The sequence below is a fragment of the Lampetra planeri genome, chromosome 13, assembly GCF_965212315.1.
Source record: "Lampetra planeri chromosome 13, kcLamPlan1.2.h2, whole genome shotgun sequence".
NCBI classification, from domain to species: Eukaryota; Metazoa; Chordata; class Hyperoartia; order Petromyzontiformes; family Petromyzontidae; genus Lampetra; species Lampetra planeri.
In genome coordinates this window covers 10,352,675-10,374,600 of record NC_136119.1, presented here as the reverse complement: position 1 = coordinate 10,374,600, position 21,926 = coordinate 10,352,675, and the positions used below count along the sequence as shown (strand labels likewise).

The following is a 21,926-nucleotide window of genomic DNA, read 5'->3' as shown; positions in this document are numbered from 1 at the left end:
CATCATATAAACGCAGTGGTAACTCCTGCAATCTCTCATTTACTTGATACAGCTGTCGTGGCTGTGACGGTACCACCTGAAGACGGAAGCTTGTGTTGCCTCCGAAACGTCGTGATTTTTATTTTATTTTACTTTTTAATGTTTTTACCTACGTGACTTTACCGAAAAAACCTAAGAATATGAATCATTGCAGTCACGAAAGCTTCAAATCTAGAATCGATAACCACCCCCACCGACTTGTTTTGCGTTGCCTCTGTGCAGCTGATGTCCAGTCGATTCGAGCAATGTCATCTGCGAGTCTTATAGACGGCACAGCCTGGGAGCCCTTGCAGATGTCTCTGTGGCGCAATTGGTTAGCGCGTTCGGCTGTTAACCGAAAGGTTGGTGGTTCAAGCCCACCCAGGGACGTGTTTTGCTTGAACAAAGTCGATAATAACAATACTCGATGTCATCAAATGACAGTGAATGTCATTAAAGAGCCTTGGTGGTTTAAGCCATTAATTAAATTAAACTGAATGTCATCAATGAGCCAGAAAGAGTTCATAGCCAGTTCGCTGGTCAAGCTGTCTCTCTGGTGCAATCGGTGAGGGTTTTGGGCTGTTAAGGGACCATCCATAAATGACGTCACGCACCTAGGGGGCGGGTCAGACATTTGTGACGATGTGTGACGAGGAAGGGGGGGTTTGAGAAATGTGACGTCAGATCAAAATGCGCAACTTTAAATAAATTATAATCCCTTATTATAATGTACACGAAGCCATACAAATATACAAACACAGACATAATTTCAACCGTGATGATGGGTACAAACTTAGTAATCATTGGATAGATGTTATCAACCACGCAAAAAAGACTTAATTACCCATTTTTGGACCATCTTATCTGACAGGCACTATTTTACTTTACTTTACCGAGTTATTTTTTGGCAGTGCTCTCTTCATTGTTCAGCCAGCATTGGTATAAATATGGGCATTTTCATTCTTTTGTCTATCATGTGTATCAGACCTCCCCTCCCCCCTCTCTGTCCATTGTGTTGGCGTGTGCAGCGGCAGCCGCGTCCAAGCCGTCGTCCATTGTTTTGGCCCAGCTCCCCCCCCCCTCCCGATGCGTTGTACTTAGCACTCCGTGCTGTCTTTGAGCCCCGCCCCCCTCCCTCCCGATACGTTCCATTCATTGGCTACCACATTCTGATGAGCTCCCCCCTCTCCTCCCCCCTTCAAATTGCTTATAAGGGATTACATCTTGAATCATTGCCTCACTTGATGCAGCTAATTCGGCTGTGACGGTCCCACCTGATGACGGAGACTTGTGTTGCCTCCGAAACGTCGTGATTTTTGTTTTATTTTATTTTATTTTCATTAATTTTGATGTTTTACCTACGTGACTTTACCGAAAAAAACCTAAGAATATGATTCCTTGCAGTCACGAAAGCTTCAAATCTAGAATATAATCCCTTATGCCAGAAAAGTGTGTTGACCAGTGTAATCAATTCCATTTTACGACAGCGAATGTCATTGATTCCTCAAACATGGAACTGCAGGTGGCTGCTTGCAGCGGTCTTTGTGGCGCAATTGGTTAGCGCGTTCGGCTGTTAACCAGAAGGTTGGTGGTTCAAGCCCACCCAGGGACGTGTGCTTTTTTTTTCACAATACGTTACTGCTTGCGTTGTGGCCGAAAAGTCGTGAGAATTATTTTACTATTTTACTATTTTTTTTCCATTCTACGTGACTTTACCGAAAGAACCAAGAAGATGAATCCCTGCAGTCACGAAAGCTTTAAATAAAAAAATACGTTACATGCTGACAAATGCTCGTGCAATTAGAAAAAAAACCCATACTTTTAAGAACCACGCTCACCGCTGCCAGTGCAGGCCAGTGAACGTGAATATTGCGGACATGGAAGGAACGTGGAATGTTTCACACGGAGTGTGGTGATGAACGACTCACGAAGAGCAACTTCAAAGTACTGCTGGAGACATCAACAGATGGAACCGTCGCGTGTTTGAGACACCAACTTTGAGATGGAAAACTTGCCAGGCGGAAGCAGTCAAACCAAGTTACGTTGCCAACCAAAGTTTTTGAGCGTTTCAATGTTCTCCCAATGCGCTACAATGGCTCGCAATCAGTCGTAATGTGTTACGTACAGGTACAGCACAGGACACGCCAACCTCTGATGCCCGTGGCTGATATCTGGTAGCTTAAAGCCTCAGAGCAAATTTTTTTTCGGTGTTCGCGAGTGTGTTAAGTATTTGTGATTTTGTTTTGTTTGCGCGTGGTCAATGCTGGATGAATGCTTATTCACAGGTGAATATCATTGAGAAGACGCCTTAAGGATGCAACGGTCGCGTGGTCTCTTGCAATTGTCTCTGTGGCGCAATTGGTTAGCGCGTTTGGCTGTTAACCGGAAGGTTGGTGGTTCAAGCCCACCCAGGGACGAGTTTATTCTTTTTTTGCAAAGGTTAGGATTTAAGTTGTTAGGTAATCTAATAAACACCATGTCATTCTTAATTTTTAGAACTTTCGTGACTGCAGGAATTATTATTTGGTTCTTTCGGTTAAGTCACGTCTAAAGATAAAATTATGAATTAAATTAAATAATAGAATACGACGTTTCGATTGCAACACAAGCAATCATCATCAGGTATAATGAAATAGCGACATAAAATCTAACCAGAAAACTATAGACAGACATATTAGCAGACAGATATCACAAAGATACATAGCTAGAGCAACACAGGTAACAGAGAGGGGTGATCGTCTCTGTGGGGTGGCCTTAAATAGACAGAGGGGGGGGCAGAGGCAGAGAGAGGGAGGGGGGTTAGAGAAAAAATTAGCATATCAATGAGTGGTCAACAGACGTGGTGCTGCAAGTGCGATGACACGGCAAGCAAAGAGAAGCTTTAAGCTTATCTTTTTTCTCTCTCTCTGGCGACTTGTTGAAAAAAGATAAGCTTAAAACTTCTCTTTGCTTGCCGTGTCATCGCACTTGCAGCACCACGTCTGTTGACCACTCATTGATATGCTAATTATTTCTCTAACCCCCCTCCCTCTCTCTGCCTCTGCCCCCCCCCCTCTCTGTCTATTTAAGGCCACCCCACAGAGACGATCACCCCTCTCTGTTACCTGTGTTGCTCTCGCTATGTATCTTGGTGATATCTGTCTGCTAATATGTCTGTCTATAGTTTTCTGGTTAGATTTTATGTCGCTATTTCATTATACCTGATGATGATTGCTTGTGTTGCAATCGAAACGTCGTATGCTATTATTTAATTTAATTTATTATTTAATCTTTAGACGTGACTTAACCGAAAGAACCAAATAATAACACCATGTCATGTTGACAAATGTTTGCAAATGTCGTCAGTGGACACATCTAAAATCAGCGCAGTGCGTTTCTTTTCAGTTACTTGCATTTTAATTAATTGGAACTTTTGCACAAAACATGTGGGTCATGAGCTATCCTTCAAATACAACAGACTGTGGGCCATTGCATTATGTACACGGTGCATGGGTAAACAAAGTATAACGCTACAAAGTACTGTATAGTTCAATGAAAGTTACAATTGCCTAAAAGGGAGTGAATGACCTGCTGACTGACGTGTCTCCCTTTGTCCTACAATAAGTCTGCACGGAGTTTTCATTGATGAGTCCCCAAATGTGCGTCGCATATTTGTGCCTCGTGTTGCAGTTGCGTCGAGCGAATATCATCGGTGGGCTTCGGAGACCACGCGGTCAGCTGAGTTTGTTACGAGCGTTATCTATGGCGCAATTGGTTAGCGCGTTCGGCTGTCAACCGAAATGGGACTGTGTTTATGAGTATATTTGATTACGCAAAGTCAACACTCGATTCTATTTTACGACAGCAAATGTCAGTGATTCCTCAAACATGGAACTGCAGGTGGTTTCTTGCAGCTGTCTCTGTGGCGCAATTGGTTAGCGCGTTCGGCTGTTAACCGGAAGGTTGGTGGTTCAAGCCCACCCAGGGACGTGTGATTGTGTATTTTTTTCACATTAAGTTACATTTTAATTGCTCGATTTAAATCTATGTGCATGCTGACAAATGCTCGTACAATTAGAAATAAGTAGTATTCAAAAAAACTTTTTTTTAAACACGCTTTTATGAAATGTACAAGTAATAGCAGAACTCCACGACTCCAAAAAATGGCCCGAAGCTTGCCATAACGTAAGGGACCGTGGACAATTAGACTCAACGACGACAACAGACAGAGTGAGTTAAATGAAAGCGTGTCAAAAAAACATACTTTTAAGAACGTTTTGGGCTGTTAAGGGGCAGTCCATAAATGACGTCACGCACCTAGGGGGCGGGTCAGACATTTGTGACGATGTGTGACGAGGGAGGGGGGGTTTGAGAAATGTGACGTCACATCAAAATGAGCAACTTTAAATAAATTATAGACAACACGTTCTACTTAATTAAATATACTTTTTAATAAATGTTTCTCCTACAACATCAAATTGCAGCGCCACATTAAATACGCACTATAATGACAATAATTTAAAGCGATTTGAAGCATGTTTTATTTGGGGGGGGGGGGGGCTGAGCTTTGTGACGTCATAATTGAGGGAGGGTCTGACTTTTTGTGACGAGGGGGGGGGGGTCAAAATCGTCCAAAATCGCGTGACGTCATTTGTGGATGGCCCCTAACTGAAAAGGTTGGTGGTTCGAGCCCACCCAGGGACGATGATTGTGAGTGTGTTTTGCTTGCACAAAGTCAATAATGGCAGTTTTGTTTCACTTCAAGGAATGTCATCAATAAGCCTTAAAGATGGAACAGCCTGAGCCATTTCGCAGTTGTCTCTGTGGCGCAATTGGTTAGCGCGTTCGGCTGTTAACCGAAAGGTTGGTGGTTCAAGCCCACCCAGGGACGAGGCAATTTTTGTTGTGAAGGTCAGGATTAAGTTGCTGGGTAAACTAATAAAACACCATGTCATGTTGGCAAGTGTTTGCAAATGTATTTAGTGGACACGGTTTTTTTCAGTTAAATTCATTCGAATGAATTAGAATTTTTCACAAAACATGTGGGTCATGAGCTATCCTTCAAAAACAACAGACTGTGGGCCATTGCATTATGTACACGGTGCATGGTTAAACAAAGTATAACCCTACAAAGTATAGTTCAATGAAAGTTACAATTAGAGAGACACTGACGTGTCTCTCTTTGTCCAACAATAAGTCTGCACGGAGTTTTCGTTGACGAGTCCCCAAATGTGCGTTGCATTGTTGTGCCTCGTGTTGCAGTTGCGTCGAGCGAATATCATCGGTGGGCTTTGGAGACCACGCGGTCAGCTGAGTTTGTTACTAGAGGTCTCTGTGGGGCAATTGGTTAGCGCGTTCGGCTGTCAACCAAAATGGGACTGTGTTTGTGAGTATATTTTCATTACGCAAAGTCAACACTCGATTCTATTTTACGACAGCGAATGTCATTGATCCATCAAACATGGAACTGCAGGTGGTTTCTTGCAGCTGTCTCTGTGGCGCAATTGGTTAGCGCGTTCGGCTGTTAACCGGAAGGTTGGTGGTTCAAGCCCACCCAGGGACGTGTGATTGTGTATTTTTTTCACAATAAGTTACATTTTAATTGCTCGATTTAAATCTATGTGCATGCTGACAAATGCTCGTACAATTAGAAATAAGTAGTATTCAAAAAAACTTTTTTTTAAACACGCTTTTATGAAATGTTCAAGTAATAGCAGAACTCCACGACTCCAAAAAATGGCCCGAAGCTTGCCATAACGTAAGGGACCGTGGACAATTAGACTCAACGACGAAAACAGACAGAGTGAGTTAAATGAAAGCGTGTCAAAAAAACATACTTTTAAGAACGTTTTGGGCTGTTAAGGGGCAGTCCATAAATGACGTCACGCACCTAGGGGGCGGGTCAGACATTTGTGACGATGTGTGACGAGGGAGGGGGGGTTTGAGAAATGTGACGTCACATCAAAATGAGCAACTTTAAATAAATTATAGACAACACGTTCTACTTAATTAAATATACTTTTTAATAAATGTGTTCTCCTACAACATCAAATTGCAGCGCCACATTAAATACGCACTATAATGACAATAATTTAAAGCGATTTGAAGCATGTTTTATTTGGGGGGGGGGGCAGAGCTTTGTGACGTCATAATTGAGGGAGGGTCTGACTTTTTGTGACGAGAGGGGGGGTCAAAATCGTCCAAAATCGCGTGACGCCATTTGTGGATGGCCCCTAACTGAAAAGGTTGGTGGTTCGAGCCCACCCAGGGACGATGATTGTGAGTGTGTTTTGCTTGAACAAAGTCAATAATGGCAGTTTTGTTTCACTTCAAGGAATGTCATCAACAAGCCTTAAAGATGGAACAGCCTGAGCCATTTCGCAGTTGTCTCTGTGGCGCAATTGGTTAGCGCGTTCGGCTGTTAACCGAAAGGTTGGTGGTTCAAGCCCACCCAGGGACGAGGCAATTTTTTGTTGTGAAGGTCAGGATTAAGTTGCTGGGTAAACTAATAAAACACCATGTCATGTTGGCAAGTGTTTGCAAATGTATTTAGTGGACACGGTTTTTTTTCAGTTAAATTCATTCGAATGAATTAGAATTTTTCACAAAACATGTGGGTCATGAGCTATCCTTCAAAAACAACAGACTGTGGGCCATTGCATTATGTACACGGTGCATGGTTAAACAAAGTATAACGCTACAAAGTATAGTTCAATGAAAGTTACAATTACCTCAAAGGGAGTGAATCACCTGCTGACTGACGTGTCTCTCTTTGTCCAACAATAAGTCTGCACGGAGTTTTCGTTGACGAGTCCCCAAATGTGCGTTGCATTGTTGTGCCTCGTGTTGCAGTTGCGTCGAGCGAATATCATCGGTGGGCTTTGGAGACCACGCGGTCAGCTGAGTTTGTTACTAGAGGTCTCTGTGGGGCAATTGGTTAGCGCGTTCGGCTGTCAACCAAAATGGGACTGTGTTTGTGAGTATATTTTGATTACGCAAAGTCAACACTCGATTCTATTTTACGACAGCGAATGTCATTGATCCATCAAACATGGAACTGCAAGTGGCTTATTGCAGCTGTCTCTGTGGCGCAATTGGTTAGCGCGTTCGGCTGTTAACCGGAAGGTTGGTGGTTCAAGCCCACCCAGGGACGTGTGATTGTTTATTTTGTTCACAACAAGTTACATTTTAATTGCTCGATTTAAATGTACGTGCATGCTGACAAATGCTCATGCAATTAGAAATAAGTAATAATTTGTTTTTTTAAACACGCTTTTATGAAATGTACTAGTAATGGCAGAACTACACGACTCCAGGTAGTGGCCCCGAAGCTTGCCATAACGTAAGGGACCGTGGCCAATTACAGCCAACGTCAGTTGACCGTGGACAATTAGACCCAAGCCGAAACATAACATGTTAAAAATAATGTTTCAAAATATATTTTTTTATGATTGAAGAAAGCATTGTCATTAGTATGACATAAGTATACCAAGTTTGCAGTCGATATCACATTGGGAAGTGGGTTAAAATTGAGTTACAAGATTTGAGTATACAAAAACGACAACAACGGCAATAACAGACAGAGTGAAATGAAAGCGTGTAAAAAACCCCATACTTTTAAGAACCACGCTCACCACTGCCAGCGCCGGCCAGTGAACGTGAATATTGCGGACATGGAAGGAAAGTGAAAAGTTTCACACGAGGTGTGGTGATGAACGACTCACGAAGAGCAACTTCAAAGAACTGCTGGAGACATCAACAGATGGAACCGTCGCGTGTTTGAGACACCAATCTTGAGATGGAAAACTTGCCAGTCGGAAGCAGTCAAACCAAGTTACGTTGCCAACCAAAGTTTTTGAGCGTTTCAATGTTCTCCCAATGCGCTACAATGGCTCGCAATCAGTGGTAATGTTTAACACGTAGGCTTTCGCGACCAATATTATTCATAATCAACGTTTTTGGGTTAGATCGCGTTTATAAATAACGCGATCTAACACAAAAACGTTAATTATGAGTCGTAATGTGTTACGTACAGCACAGGACACGCCAACCTCTGATGCCCGTGGCAGATGTCTGGTAGCTTAAAGCCTCAAAGCAACCGCTTTTGAATATCATTGAGAAGACGCCTTAAGGATGGAACGGTCGAAAGTGCTCCTACAGCTGTCTCTGTGGCGCAATTGGTTAGCGCGTTCGGCTGTTAACCGGAAGGTTGGTGGTTCAAGCCCACCCAGGGACGTGTGATTGTTTTTTTTCACAATTAGTTACATTTTTCGTCTTGGTTGTTTCGGTAAAGTCACGTAGAAGGAGAATAATAAAATAATAAAAATAAAACATAATAAAATTATTCTCACGACGTTTCGGCCACAACGCAAGCAGCCGTCTTCAGGTGGTCGAGTAGACAGAGACTCTGTCTACTTGACCACCTATTTTATTAATCTCCTTCTACGTGACTTTACCGAAAGAACCAAGACGATGAATCCCTGCAGTCACGAAAGCTTTAAATCGAAATAGTTACATTTAATTGCTCTATTTAAATGTACGTGCATGCTGACAAATTCTCGTGCAATTAGAAAAAAAAACATACTTTTAAGAACCAGGCTCACCAGGCCAGTGAACGTGAATATTGCGGACATGGAAGGAAAGTGAAATGTTTCACACGGGGTGTTGGTGATGAACGATTCACGAAGAGCAACTTCAAAGTACTGCTGGAGGCATCAACAGATGGAACCGTCGCGTGTTTGAGACACCAACTTTGAGATGGAAAACTTGCCAGTCGGAAGCAGTCAAACCAAGTTACGTTGCCAACCAAAGATTTTGAGCGTTTCAATGTTCTTCCAATGCGCTACAATGGCTCGCAATCAGTCGTAATGTGTTACGTACAGCGCAGGACACGCCAATATTTGATGCCCTTGGCTGATGTCTGGTAGCTTAAAGCCTCAGAGCAAATTATTTTCGGTGTTCGCGAGTGTGTTAAGTGTTTGTGAGTTTATTTTGTTTGCGCGTGGTCAATGCTGGATGAATGTTTATTAACAGGTGAATATCATTGAGAAGACGCCTTAAGGATGGAACGGTCGGAAGTGCTCCTACAGCTGTCTCTGTGGCGCAATTGGTTAGCGCGTTCGGCTGTTAACCGAAAGGTTGGTGGTTCAAGCCCACCCAGGGACGAGGCTTTTTTTGCTGTTGCAAAGGTCAGGATGAAGTTGTTGGGTAATCTAATAAACACCATGTCATGTTGACAAATGTTTACAAAGTCCCCAAATGTGCGTAGCATTTTTGTGCCTCGTGTTGCAGTTGCGTCGAGCGAATATCATCGGTGGGCTTTGGAGACCACGCGGTCAGCTGAGTGTGTTACGAGCGGTCTCTATGGCGCAATTGGTTAGCGCCTTCGCCTGTCAACCGAAATGGGACTCTGTGAGTATATTTTGATCACACAAAGTCAATAACACTGGTCAACAAAAAAAAAATTCTTCCCTGGACTTTTGCTGCCGTTTTAGACTGATCTCAGATTTGTTATAACACATCTCATTTTTATGCTATCGGCATACCACAGTTTCCTTGATTTTACCCGAAATTAACTCTGTCACTTATGATTGCAAGTTGTTGCGAGTCAGTGACTGCTTTAGTGTTAAAATATGGTGCTGTATATTTTGGATATTGTGTTTATAATATCATTTTATGTAGACATCCACATTTATTTAATATTTTTCTTATGCAGTTTTTATTGAAAATGCAATATTTGATATCTCAAAAACCTGATGTGATAAACAAAAACTGATGCCAGATTTGGAATCAGCACCCCAAAATTACCTTAAAACCGTTGGAATACCTTATGCCAGAAAAGTGTGTTGACCAGTGTAATCGATTATATTTTACGACAGCGAATGTCAGTGATTCCTCAAACATGGAACTGCAGGTGGTTTCTTGCAGCTGTCTCTGTGGCGCAATTGGTTAGCGCGTTCGGCTGTTAACCGGAAGGTTGGTGGTTCAAGCCCACCCAGGGACGCGTGATTGTTTTTTTTCACAATAAGTTACATTTTAATTGCTCTATTTAAATGTACGTGCATGCTGACAAATGCTCGTGCAATTAGAAAAAAAACATACTTTTCAGAACCTCGCTCACCACTGCCAGTGCAGGCCAGTGCAGGCCAGTGAACGTGAACATTGCGGACATGGAAGGAAAGTGGAATGTTTCACACGGGTGTGGTGATGAACGACTCACGGAGAGCAACTTCAAAGTACTGCTGGAGACATCAAAAGATGGAACCCATCGAGGGACGCAACTGAGGATATTTTGCACCCCAGAAGTATCTAAATTCAATTGCTGTTGGTTCGCAGTTTGAGCGTTAATCTTAACATGCTGGAGAAATACGATTTACACAGGGTTCCTGAACTCATCAGATTTAGCATTTAATGATGAACTAGCTTGTTTGCCCGTACAAGGACGGGTGTATATTGCAGTGAATCTGAAATATTCAGTACAAAAATTGTTCAGCTCAACATTATTAATGAGGGGGAGGGGGCCCATGTGGAGTGACGTCACCCCCTCATGGTTATTAGGGAGGAGTGCGGCATGTGGAGTGACGTCACCCCCTCATGGCTATTAGGGAGGAGTGCGGCATGTGGAGTGACGTCACCCGCTCATGGATATTAGGGAGGAGTGCGGCATGTGGAGTGACGTCACCCCCTCATGGTTATTGGGTAGAAGTGCGGCATGTGGAGTGACTACACCCCCTCATGGTTATTAGGGAGGAGTGCGGCATGTGGAGTGACGTCACCCCCTCATGGTTATTAGGGAGGAGTGCGGCATGTGGAGTGACGTCACTCCCTCATGGTTATTAGGGAGGAGTGCGGCATGTTGAGTGACGTCACCCCCTCATGGTTATTGGGTAGGAGTGCGGCATGTGAAGTGACGTCACCTGCTCATGATTATTAATTAGGGGGGGGGGGCTCACGTGGAGTGACGTCACATTATTGGCTTATTATATTAGTAAACAGCGGTAATTTTTCTTATTTGGTGTAGTTGCATATGAATATCATTTGATGACATGGAAAATGGTTGGTGGAACATGAAGAGATGGGGATTATAATACATCCCCACCTGCAGATCAATGCCTTGTTTAAATAAGGGAATGTAGCAAGCTGGATATTAACTTTTCCACGCATTATTCATCTTCTGTTACCCCAATCAATGAACACGGCTTAGTGTCAGCAGGGACACAGACAGAAAGCCACTGCAGCTGTCTCTGTGGCGCAATTGGTTAGCGCGTTCGGCTGTTAACCGGAAGGTTGGTGGTTCAAGCCCACCCAGGGACGAGTGATTTTTTTTTTCCACAATAAGGTACATTTTAATTGCTCGATTTAAATGTATGTGCATGCTGAGAAATTCTCGTGCAATTAGAAAAAAAACATACTTTTAAGAACTACGCTCACCGCTGCCAGTAGGCCTCGGCAAGGTAAGGTAATTTACCATTTTTACCGGGTAAAATGGTAAAGGTATAGGGGGAAGGTAGCGCAAAGTATTACCCGGTGTTTACCGCTCGCTAAAAGCTCCGTGGCGCAGTCCGTGGCCTCCATTTAAAATTGGAATCATCGAGAGTATTCTATATGAATAAAGCGACCTACCTAACATTTACCTGTTATAAACCTTGTTCATGTGTAGTACCCCAGTAATTACCCTGTAATCGGGTAATATGTATGGGGTAAGGGTAAAAGGTAGGGTAAAGGTAAGCTCGTTGCTTTTGACCTTTTACCTTACCTTGCCGAGACCTAGCTGCCAGTGCAGGCCAGTGAACGTGAATATTGCGGACATGGAAGGAAAGTGGAATGTTTCACACGGAGTGTGGTGATGAACGACTCACGAAGAGCAACTTCAAAGAACTGCTGGAGGCATCAACAGATGGAACCGTCGCGTGTTTGAGACACCAACTTTGAGATGGAAAACTTGCTAGTCGGAAGCAGTCAATCCAAGTTACGTTGCCAACAAAATGTTTTTGAGCGTTTCAATGTTCTCCCAATGCGCTACAATGGCTCGCAATCAGTCGTAATGTGTTACGTACAGGTACAGCACAGGACACGCCAACCTCTGATGCCCGTGGCTGATATCTGGGAGCTTAAAGCCTCAGAGCAAATGCTTTTCGGTGTTCGCGAGCGTGTTAAGTGTTTGTGAGTTTGTTTTGTTTGTGCGCGGTCAATGCTGGATGAATGTTTATTCACAGTTGAATATCATTGAGAAGACGCCTTAAGGTTGGAACGGTCGACAGTTCTCACGCAGCTGTCTCTGTGGCGCAATTGGTTAGCGCGTTCGGCTGTTAACCGGAAGGTTGGTGGTTCAAGCCCACCCAGGGACGATCTTTGTTATTTTTGTACACGAAGTTAACGTTAACTTTGACCTGCCCCCCTCGTCACACGGCGTCACAAAAAGTGAGACCCCCCTTAAATATGACGTCACAAAGCTCTACCCCCCCCCTCTCCCAAAATAAAACATTTATTACAAAGTCTATTTAATTAAGTAGAACGTGTTGTCTATATTTATTTAAAGTTGCGCATTTTTCCGTGACGTCACATTTCTCAACCCCCCCCCATCGTCACACATCGTCACAAATGTCTGACCCCCCCCCCCCCCCAGGTGCATGACATCATTTATGGACGGCCCCAAAGTCAATACGAGTGTCATTACCGTAATTCACTAAACAAGGAACAGCAAGTGGTTCCTTGCAGCTGTCTCTGTGGCGCAATTGGTTAGCGCGTTCGGCTGTTAACCGGAAGGTTGGTGGTTCAAGCCCACCCAGGGACGTCGCAAATCTTTTTTTCTACTTATTTTATTTTAGACGTTTCGGGGCGGCGGGAAGACAAACAACAACGACAATAAAAACGCATTTCAAGACGTGCGGAGACGACTAAACCTAATCGTGCTGTAACAGCTATTGTTTCACCTTTCAAAGGCGAAACAATCAGGTGCCGCGTACGGCTCATAGTCGTGGCCTTGTAAGAGTTCGTTTGATTTCGATTTAAAGCCTTCGTGACTGCAGGGATTCATCTTCTTGGTTCTTTCGGTAAAGTCATGTAGAAGGGAAGTAATAAAATAATAAAAAAATAAACATAATAAAATAATTCTCACGACGTTTCGGCCACAACGCAAGCAGCCGTCCTCAGGTGAAGAAGAACAGTCACGTAGAAGGGAAGTAATAAAATAATAAAAAATAAAGCATAATTAAATTATTGTATTATTTCCATTCGACGTGACTTCACCGAAAGAACCAAGAAGATGAGTTCGTTTGATGTAAAGTGAATGTAAAACACCTTCAGCTGACAAAGTGACGATGCGAGCGAGCGAGCGTGAGGGGGAAATCCTTAGCAAAGCATTCGGCGCGATTAACGCCGTAGATAGGTTCACAACAGACCAGGCCAACACTGTAAATAGCTTTAGAATTGGTGGTTGTTTACACGTGCGCCATCGACTGCATTGACCGTACAGTACAACACTAACCATGCGTGGCGTCTTGCACTTTATATTATTTTTAAAAAGCGCCCCACGCGATTTGCACGTAAACTCGACGCCCTGTGCGCAGTTTAATTAGCGCCTAAGTCATCTTGGGTCGGGGCTTATTTCTTTACTTCAGCAGACTTTCCGACTTCTTACACAGTCTGGCTTCATAAGGTTCACACCGTACTGCACAATTCGGCTGGCTATCTTGATTTCAACTCATAGACTGAGTTCGACGGGTAAATTATAAAAAAAAACAATTTGTCTTTACAGGGTCAACATAGTGGGCATGGCGACCGTTGATCGCTTCCAAAGTGGTTCCTGTTTTAGCAACCACATCTGACTCATGGACTCAATTGACCGAGGACAGAGACGTCAACTCGTAGCCTTCCAAACGCGCGTTCGTGTGCGCTCCATAAACCTCCCTGTTTAAACATCAACAACATCTCCTACCGCTCACAGATCAAACCAAACCTGCGACCTCTGGATTGCAGATCCAGTGTGCAAAGCAGTACGCCATGGAAGCATCCATTGATTCTTGTGTCTAATAATCATCATCTTGAGTCGTTAACTCATCAACGGAAAGCTCGTTGATTTTTCAAGACCCCTTTTCAGGAGGGTCCCGTTTGGCACGTTCATCCAATTTTCTCGCTCTTATTTAGCAAGCCGGAGGAAAGTGGAGTTGCAAGAGAAAAAATCGACGCAATTCCGAGCCGACGACACTCATTTCGCACCTCCGATTAGCACGGTTGGCTACGTACGGCGCGAAAGAAGTTCAGCACACATGCAGCAGGGTTAAACCCATCCAGGTGGGTTAGCGAAGCCATTTGCTGAAACCAGTATCTCCTGTCGAGTCAAAGCACCTCATATCTCGTGTCAACATTCCAATTTTTTTGCTGCAGTCCAGCCAAGCACCTGTCCCAGCGTGATACGAGGTCTGCTAAGTGAACGGTGCTCTGCAGAAGGCCCAACGGGGACCCTTTTTGAGGCCCTTATTCAGCATTTTGCCCCGGGGCCTCCTAAAACCATATCGGTGGACCGTGAACAAAGATACCTGCGCGATCACCGCAAGTAAACAGGGAACAGGTGCGACGGGTGTCACCACTTCGCTTTGCACCACACAGCTCGCTGCTGCTACTGCGAGTGGTGGTGATTGGACTTGCCGAAGACAGGTACCGGCGGTGTCAAGATCGGCCTCTAAGGAGGAGGCTCGTCAAGGAAGTCACTGGGCAGTTGGGGGCAGTCGACCTCCAGCAACATCGGAGGGCAGAGGAGCACAATAACGAGCGGAGAGCCGTGCGACTAAAATGCAGTATGTTGGCGCAAGAGGTGACAAAGCTGGTGCATCTGCTCGTCATCTCAGTCACGTGGGTGTGTCACATGACCTGTCAGCGAGCTTTCGACACTGCACGTGGCCTCAAAGTGCACCTGGCGTGGCACAGGCACCGTGGTGACGTCGTCGTTACCGCCGCTTAAGTGGCTAATGGTTTCTGTCGTTTTTATGATGATGGTGGTGGTGGACACACGGACGCACCTTGAAGACGTCGGTGGCGCCCTTCTCGAAGCTGTCGGAGCGGCTTGCCAGCGTCTTCTGCTCCGTCTTGCCGCGCTCGCCGTACAGCTGCACGAAGACGGCGGCGTCCGTGCCGGCGCCGCGCACGTCCCCCGTGCGAACCGTCACCTCGTAGTTGATCACTGCGTGGCAGCGTGGGATTTACTGGCATCACGGGCGGCACAGAGCAAGATCCATTGGGCTGTACGAGGCTGCCCCCCACGTACGTGCTCTCCCCGGGCGTTTTACCAACACGGCACCGATCAGTGCGGGGAAAAATACGATCACATAACGCCCGCTGCCCCGCGCGGCATGGCGAGGCACCCTCATCCAGCAGTGGATTAATGAAAAGGCTAAATACATAGGTGTACAAAACAGCCAGGAGGTGTGAGCTTGTCCACATTGCCATCAAGGCATCTCCCACCCGAGTAGTAATGTGGCTCTGGTGATGGCGGTAACGGAGGAGGAGGAGGCACGTACGCTTGTTGCGCTCTTGGACCTGCCCCGGCTGCAGCTCCACCTCCGTACGGCGGTCGCCCTCGTCCGAGGCGAGCCAGCGCCCGCAGGGGAACGTGTACACGAGCCCCTGCGCGGGCACCTCCACCTCCACACCCTCCAGGAACCAGCCGGCGCCGGGCCCCGAGTCGTCGTGTCCGATCACCAGGCGGCGCACCTGTGCGCGACCGTCGGGCACCGACCGCGACATCCGCCGCGCCCGCAGCCCGGTCAACGGCGACTCGCCTAGCGGGTGGCCATACGCACGGCTAATAATCAAATTTGTTTCGTGTCGCAAAAGGGTGCCACGTTCAATTGGGTTTCATCGCTCGATACATCTCGCGTGGCGCCGAAGAGGTAGGGAAGGGCGCAGCGGGCCTTTCTGTGCGGGTGCTGGAAAACGGCAGCGAACGCTGATCAGTTGGAAACTGAACGGCTTGGAAGGGCGTAGCGTCTCGCGGGAAGAGATCAGACTGATGGCACGAGACCGCGACAAGAGGTCGCGCCAGATTCAAAATAAAAAATGTAAAAAACAAAATTGTTATTTTACCAGGTAAGGTCCACCGAGCTTTAGAGTTCTTTTTCAGAAGCCACCTGGCCACAAACGATTGCTCACCGGAGTGGCTTATCACGTAGAAATGTTTAGCAGCCAAATACTCTCAACGCACGTCGATTCCAAATGTGTGGTTGAATAACCGTAGGACCCGGTTATTGCGGAGGGTTGCCTGGCGTGTCGGCGACGCAGGAAGGACTACAAGGCAACTCCCTCAAAATGGCCGCCGCGGTCGCACCTTCCCGATGTCGCCGCCCTCGATGGTGAACACGTCGACGCGTCCACGCTCGAACTTGTTCCCGGTCTTGTTGGCGGAGGTGCGGAGCGGGATCTTGGCGGTCTCGCCCGCCTCGCCGACGAGACGCACGTACACGTTGGCGTCCGTACCGCCGTTGCGTACGTCCCCCGTGCGCACCTTCACGTGGTAGCTGATGTCTGCCGGCAGCGATCGCACAGGGCCCCGGGGACGGGGAGACAGGACGCTGGGTTGTCATCGTCAGTCATCGCCAGTCAAATTAAGCCACAACACACAACTTTTACGAGGTGTATTCTTAGGTTTTTTCGGTAAAGTCACGTTGGTAAAAAATTTAAATTAATAAAAGTAAAATTAAAATTAAAATAAAATAAAAATCACGACGTTTCATCTCTATCAGAGTTACACAGCTTAATTTTAACTTTTTTACCTACGTGACTTTACCGAAAAAACTTAAGCTAAGAATATGAATCCTTGCAGTCACGAAAGCTTCAAATCTAGAATTTTACGAGTTGCTTTTGTGATGCCGCCGCCACGAAGCCGTTCGGCAGGCGCCCCATCCCCGACCTCGCCACCACCAAGCAACGGAGCCAACCCCTCGTCCCCCTCACCTCACCTCACATGAACACACCCGCACGCATTTCCCCCCCCATAGAGCTGGAAGGGAAGGTCACCTGATCGACCGGTTTTTATCCGAGAAACCCTTATCGGGATTAACTCTCACGGTTTCCGGCGATCAGGGAATTGGACGGCCTCCCCCGACGCTACGTTGCACCGCGGCGCTGCGACCTGCCTTAAGATGGTATGGCCGCGGCGAGGGGCATTCGGCCACCGCGGTTGAAGCGCATCCCCCACACACACCACCCACGTGTCGACGGGGCAAGCAGGGGAGGGACGGGACAGCATGAGTAGCGGGACCGCAGGGGCTCTTGCGCATAGTCACGGATGGTTGGGATAATTACGCTTGAGCGCGCAGGCACCATTGTTAGGGAGGGGATTAATTAGAATTTACGCCGCGCAACGCCGCACACTGATTAGCATATCACAGGCTCCCGGAACCGCGGTGCGCGTGCCAGAGGGGCGCGAGCCCATTGTTCAGAGCCGACACCCTTTGAGGTAGGGAGGATAAATAGTGGGTGCAAAGGGGAAATCGGGCTCTCTTCTCTCCAGCGCCAGGCGACAGGACGCTCTCCAGTCCAGCGACCCGAACGTCCGTGAGACGCATCGAGGCACGCTGCGAGTACGGGATCAACGAACCGCCGTGGGCATCTAACAGGGAGTAAGAAGGTGAAGTAGGATAATAGCCGATAGATAAGGAATAGGTACAGGTTTAGTGGAATAGGCCAGCCTCGTCGACTCACTGATTCAACATTAGTTGCCAGGTAGCGAATAATAAATCATAAATAGCGAAGCGTGGCCTCGCGTGATCTTGTCGAGCAGTGTGAGCGTGTGGGTGTGCATGTGTACACAGTGGTTCGCCACGTGAGTGAGCGCTGCGGAGAGCGGCGAACGAGTGGGTGTCGCGTGTGTGCAGGTGTGTGCGCTCGTAGTGTGGGGGAAGGGGTCGGTGCGTTCGCAGGTCCCCGCTCCGTCTGTCGCCGCCGGGACTCGCGCAGTGTGAGGGCAGCGTCGTTCGCCCTCTGACCCCTGACCCCCGTTTAATAGCGCGTGATCCGTGGAGAGACAACGCAGCGTCTGCAGGTGAACGAGGGCGTGCGGCGAGCTATGCCTCTCACACGAGCTCGCGGAGGGACGGACCAGGGAGGGGAGCCGTCGGGCGATGAGCCCAGCGACGGCAGCAGCTGCTCGCAGAGCAGCGAGGGGTCGGCGCACGGCAGAGCCCCTGCCATAGGCACGGAGCAGGGAGGGACTTCGGGGACCAGCGGCCCCAACACTTTTAATGCGTGCGGTCGTTCATTACTGGGGCTGGGCCCACCAACGCGCTGCACTTGGAGACCCGGATTAACTGCAAACCGCGAGGTAGTTAACATCTCCTGGCCACCGTGGCGAGATCGTGGGTTCGATTCTGACCCTGACGCCTGCTGTATACTTGGAGTTTGCGTGTCTCTCTCCCCGTTGTCGCGTGGATTCTTCTCCGGGTCCTCCGTTCTTTCCTTCCACATTTATAATCATCAACTTGCGTTCAAAGCATTTGGCTGCTATAAATTTCCACGCGATAAGCCACTTCGTCGCGCTGTCATTTCCGATAGCCAGGTTGCTTCTGAAAAAAAGAGCTATTTAGCTCAGTGGGCCTCACCAGGTCAAATAAAAATCGTTTAGTTTTGGTCTTGGCCCTGTGAACCTCCCAACCACCTGCACGTGCGAGCCTCTTACTCTTGAGAATCTGCGAGTGTCCTGAGGGCAGCAGCTCCCTTACGATCTGTCCGTCGTCCTCGCCCTCGGATAGCCACCTGCAGCGAACACACGCACACACACGCAGTCGAAGGTTGTCCTCTACCATGGGAAGGTGGAATTTCCACCGGTTGAGTTCGGGTCACCAACAGGGGTGAACTCCAGCCCCATTTGCTTGTCTGGAGCTTTGTGTAAGTGCTTCTTTGACTGTGATTCCTGTTTATCGCCAGCGAAGCTCACGATTGTGTTTACATACTTTATATTGTTTATCAAAGTTGCATTGAATTAAACCTCTCTTTCCTGCGATGATGGCAGATTTCAGTCTGACCATGTCAGTGCTCCAAAGCTAAGCGGGTTTCCACCTGGCTTGTATTAATGAGAAGTAAACTATAAAGTATAGCTGTGTAACTCTGATAGAGATGTACGTATCAGAGTTCTGACTTGTGTACTCGTTAAATGTCAATTACTACTTAAAATGAAAGTGATGTTCTCAAATTCATAACATTTTGCCACATCGCAAAATAAGCCGTTCCTAACAACAACAAAAGTCACTCTTCGCCACTAATGCCGGTGACATCACCACAACATTTGAGGATGGAGGTCACGAAACTGAGACGGTGTTATGGGTTCACAGACTCGAGCGAGCGTGTGCTCCTCGCTGTGCCAATTGGTAACCTAGCCATACGAATGCACCCAGCTCATCCTTGTGAACGGAAATTTTAACCATCAAAGGCAGTCGTCACTGCATCGCGCACTCTCAGATGCGCTTCTGCGGCCATCTGGAACGCTCTTCCGATATTAGGAAGCCACTGGAGCAATTTTTTTTTACTAATTTATTTAGAACTGATTTTTTGTGTTTAGTTTGTGGTCCTTTCCCCACACCTACGATTACCACAGTTGACTACGTCCAGTTTTAATTCGATAGCTATCCATAAACCGCTGCTGCTGCTGTTGCTACACGGATGACCGGAGTTCGCGCGATGCTTTATTTCTCCTTGACGCGATCAGGTAGCGCAGTGCGTAAATGGAAATAAAAATGAAAGAATGAATAAATTATGGAGGGAGTCTCACCTGCTGCATGGGAACACCTGGGCTGGGCCCTCTGGCCGACTCTTGTCTCGCACCTCGACTCGCTCCAGGAACCACCCGGCGCTGGACCCCTTGCCGTCATGGCCGATTCTCACTCGGTCGAGCCGGCCCAGGCTCACGGCCTCCAGCACGAACTCGTCGGTCTGCACCGAACACGTGCGCACACGCCCGCATGCACACACAGGACCCCCCCACCCGTGTGATTCCACTGCTGGATGGGTGTTTCTCTGCGCCGTGTGAACAGCCATTTTGGCCCGTGCGGGTTTGGTGGAGGCGTGGAGCACAGATGTGGGAGCGTAGGAGTACGGTACAACAACGCATTTTTGCCATGATCGTGTTGGAAGCTGAGGTTAACGTGAGGACGGTAGCAATCCAACGCGTATAGAATGCAGTGCGGAGCGTGTGCAATCGCAGAGCACCGTAACGGCATTGTCACTCGTGAGGTCGTATGAACCGAAACTGGAAACAACAAAAGTAATAACACAATAATGCCGCCCAGAGTGATAAACTGCGAGCTTGACGGTCCGCACGGGGGGCGTGCGCGGTGCCGGCACGGACAACCTCCGCCTCCGTGCGGCCGCACGTGACTCTATGTCTAAAACCTCCGCTTAATCGGTCGTGGAAGACCAAGTCTCCCTCCCGACGCCGAGTCTCCACGGCACGGCGGTGGCTCCGGGGGGGGACTCACGTTCCCGCGCTCGAACTTGTTGCGGTGCGACGAGCTCCGCTGCAGCACGCGGTTGCCCGTGTCCCCGCGCTCGCCGTAGAGGCACAACGAGACGGCGGCGTCCGTGCCGGCACCCGCGCACTTCCCCGTCTCCACCAGCACCGCGTACTGCACGACTGCGCGCGGCCGGACACGGCGGGTGGGGAAGAGGGGGGCCAGAGAGGGGTTTAGCGCCATGAATCAACCGAGGCAGGTCAGCAGGAAAGCGGGTACAGGCGGGCAAGCAGGCCAACTTCTGCTTTGGTACGGCGCATGTAGATGCAGAGCAACAAGTAGAATTTCTCATTCAGGTGGTCAAGCGGCATAACTGCGTCAGAAGCAGCGGAGTGTATCGCTGTGATGTCTCCTCGTTTGTGGATCGGGCATTACGTCGTTACACATTGTATGGTCTGTTCTGGATGACCAAAGTCACAGACTGGAGAGTTTTTAATTGTCCATTTATGCATCAGGTATCCAAATCTTTTTTTCTAGATTTGAAGCTTTCGTGACTGCACGGATTCATACTCTTAGGTTTTTTCGGTAAAGTCACGTAGGTAAAAAATAATAAATAATAATAAATGAAATTAAAATCAATTAAATCACGACATTTCGGAAGCAGCACAAGTCTTCGTCTTCAGGTGGGACCGTCACAGCTAAATTTACTGTATCAAGTGATTTAGCTGTCACGGTCCCACCTGAAGACGGAGACTTGTGTTGCCTCCGAAACGTCGTGATTTAATTGATTTATTTTCATTTATTATTATTTTATTCTCTTGAACTCCATTCAGCTCCCAAGGCTTCACCGGGGTTGAATTCGCATTTGCAGGCCCACTCATCTCCCGTGACGCCGTTCAGGGATGCTGCTGGATCCAACATCTCGTTCAGCCTATCCACGCATTATGGGCACTCCTCCTGGTGCCTTGCGAGGCATCGTGGGTCTTCCGACCACATTTACGCCAGTGCTGTGCAAAGCATTGTGGGTATTTTATACGAGCCGGCCGTGTGCTTGCACACACCTGGCAGCGGCTGGCGGACGGAGGGGCCCTCAGCCGGCAGCTCCCGCACGATCTCCCCGTCTCCCTCGTTCACGTCCAGCCAGCGCCCGCACTTGAACGTGTAGCGCTCACGTCCGCCCGCAATCCACACGCTCACCTGCAGTCGCGGGTGATGCGCAGTCACGCACACGGAGATCCCCCCCCCCCCCCCCCCCCCGTGTAGCCTTAACAGACTTTCGGGGCAAGTGCTGTTAGCAAGTGGCACTTGCTACTCGATAACACGGCACACGAAGGGGTCGGTGGTCATCATCATGCCCGGCCGCCTTTGTGCGCCATGCTGTGTGTGTTCACACACAGCACGGTGCACGGGGGGTTATGCGGCCATCGCCACGTCCTGCCGTCTTGGATTCCCCCAGATATTTGTTACACCACACCAGGTACTCATTTAAGG

At 47.8% G+C, this 21,926-nt stretch overlaps 1 protein-coding gene and 14 non-coding genes across 15 annotated transcripts in view; 14 read left to right on the top strand and 1 right to left on the bottom strand.

Annotated features, from left to right (window-relative positions):
- Positions 1 to 21,926, bottom strand: part of LOC144722059 (lipoxygenase homology domain-containing protein 1-like) — a 97,118-nt gene that overhangs the window by 57,229 nt on the left and 17,963 nt on the right. Inside the window, exons 18-24 of the mRNA XM_078600150.1 lie at positions 21,497 to 21,632; positions 20,463 to 20,617; positions 19,757 to 19,917; positions 18,668 to 18,744; positions 16,319 to 16,515; positions 15,513 to 15,705; positions 15,015 to 15,175 (exon numbers count right to left, since the gene is read on the bottom strand). Of these exons, the coding sequence (XP_078456276.1) occupies positions 15,015 to 15,175; positions 15,513 to 15,705; positions 16,319 to 16,515; positions 18,668 to 18,744; positions 19,757 to 19,917; positions 20,463 to 20,617; positions 21,497 to 21,632 (1,080 nt within the window). The remainder of the gene's footprint in view (positions 1 to 15,014; positions 15,176 to 15,512; positions 15,706 to 16,318; positions 16,516 to 18,667; positions 18,745 to 19,756; positions 19,918 to 20,462; positions 20,618 to 21,496; positions 21,633 to 21,926) is intronic.
- On the top strand, positions 335 to 408 carry TRNAN-GUU (transfer RNA asparagine (anticodon GUU)). Its single transcript has one exon. It is a non-coding gene; the product is annotated as a tRNA-Asn (tRNA).
- Positions 1,557 to 1,630, top strand: TRNAN-GUU (transfer RNA asparagine (anticodon GUU)). Its single transcript has one exon. It is a non-coding gene; the product is annotated as a tRNA-Asn (tRNA).
- On the top strand, positions 2,362 to 2,435 carry TRNAN-GUU (transfer RNA asparagine (anticodon GUU)). Its single transcript has one exon. It is a non-coding gene; the product is annotated as a tRNA-Asn (tRNA).
- On the top strand, positions 3,914 to 3,987 carry TRNAN-GUU (transfer RNA asparagine (anticodon GUU)). Its single transcript has one exon. It is a non-coding gene; the product is annotated as a tRNA-Asn (tRNA).
- On the top strand, positions 4,815 to 4,888 carry TRNAN-GUU (transfer RNA asparagine (anticodon GUU)). Its single transcript has one exon. It is a non-coding gene; the product is annotated as a tRNA-Asn (tRNA).
- TRNAN-GUU (transfer RNA asparagine (anticodon GUU)) lies at positions 5,487 to 5,560 on the top strand. Its single transcript has one exon. It is a non-coding gene; the product is annotated as a tRNA-Asn (tRNA).
- Positions 6,384 to 6,457, top strand: TRNAN-GUU (transfer RNA asparagine (anticodon GUU)). Its single transcript has one exon. It is a non-coding gene; the product is annotated as a tRNA-Asn (tRNA).
- TRNAN-GUU (transfer RNA asparagine (anticodon GUU)) lies at positions 7,077 to 7,150 on the top strand. The gene has a single exon. It is a non-coding gene; the product is annotated as a tRNA-Asn (tRNA).
- On the top strand, positions 8,160 to 8,233 carry TRNAN-GUU (transfer RNA asparagine (anticodon GUU)). Its single transcript has one exon. It is a non-coding gene; the product is annotated as a tRNA-Asn (tRNA).
- On the top strand, positions 9,089 to 9,162 carry TRNAN-GUU (transfer RNA asparagine (anticodon GUU)). Its single transcript has one exon. It is a non-coding gene; the product is annotated as a tRNA-Asn (tRNA).
- On the top strand, positions 9,927 to 10,000 carry TRNAN-GUU (transfer RNA asparagine (anticodon GUU)). The gene has a single exon. It is a non-coding gene; the product is annotated as a tRNA-Asn (tRNA).
- Positions 11,237 to 11,310, top strand: TRNAN-GUU (transfer RNA asparagine (anticodon GUU)). The gene has a single exon. It is a non-coding gene; the product is annotated as a tRNA-Asn (tRNA).
- On the top strand, positions 12,271 to 12,344 carry TRNAN-GUU (transfer RNA asparagine (anticodon GUU)). Its single transcript has one exon. It is a non-coding gene; the product is annotated as a tRNA-Asn (tRNA).
- TRNAN-GUU (transfer RNA asparagine (anticodon GUU)) lies at positions 12,717 to 12,790 on the top strand. Its single transcript has one exon. It is a non-coding gene; the product is annotated as a tRNA-Asn (tRNA).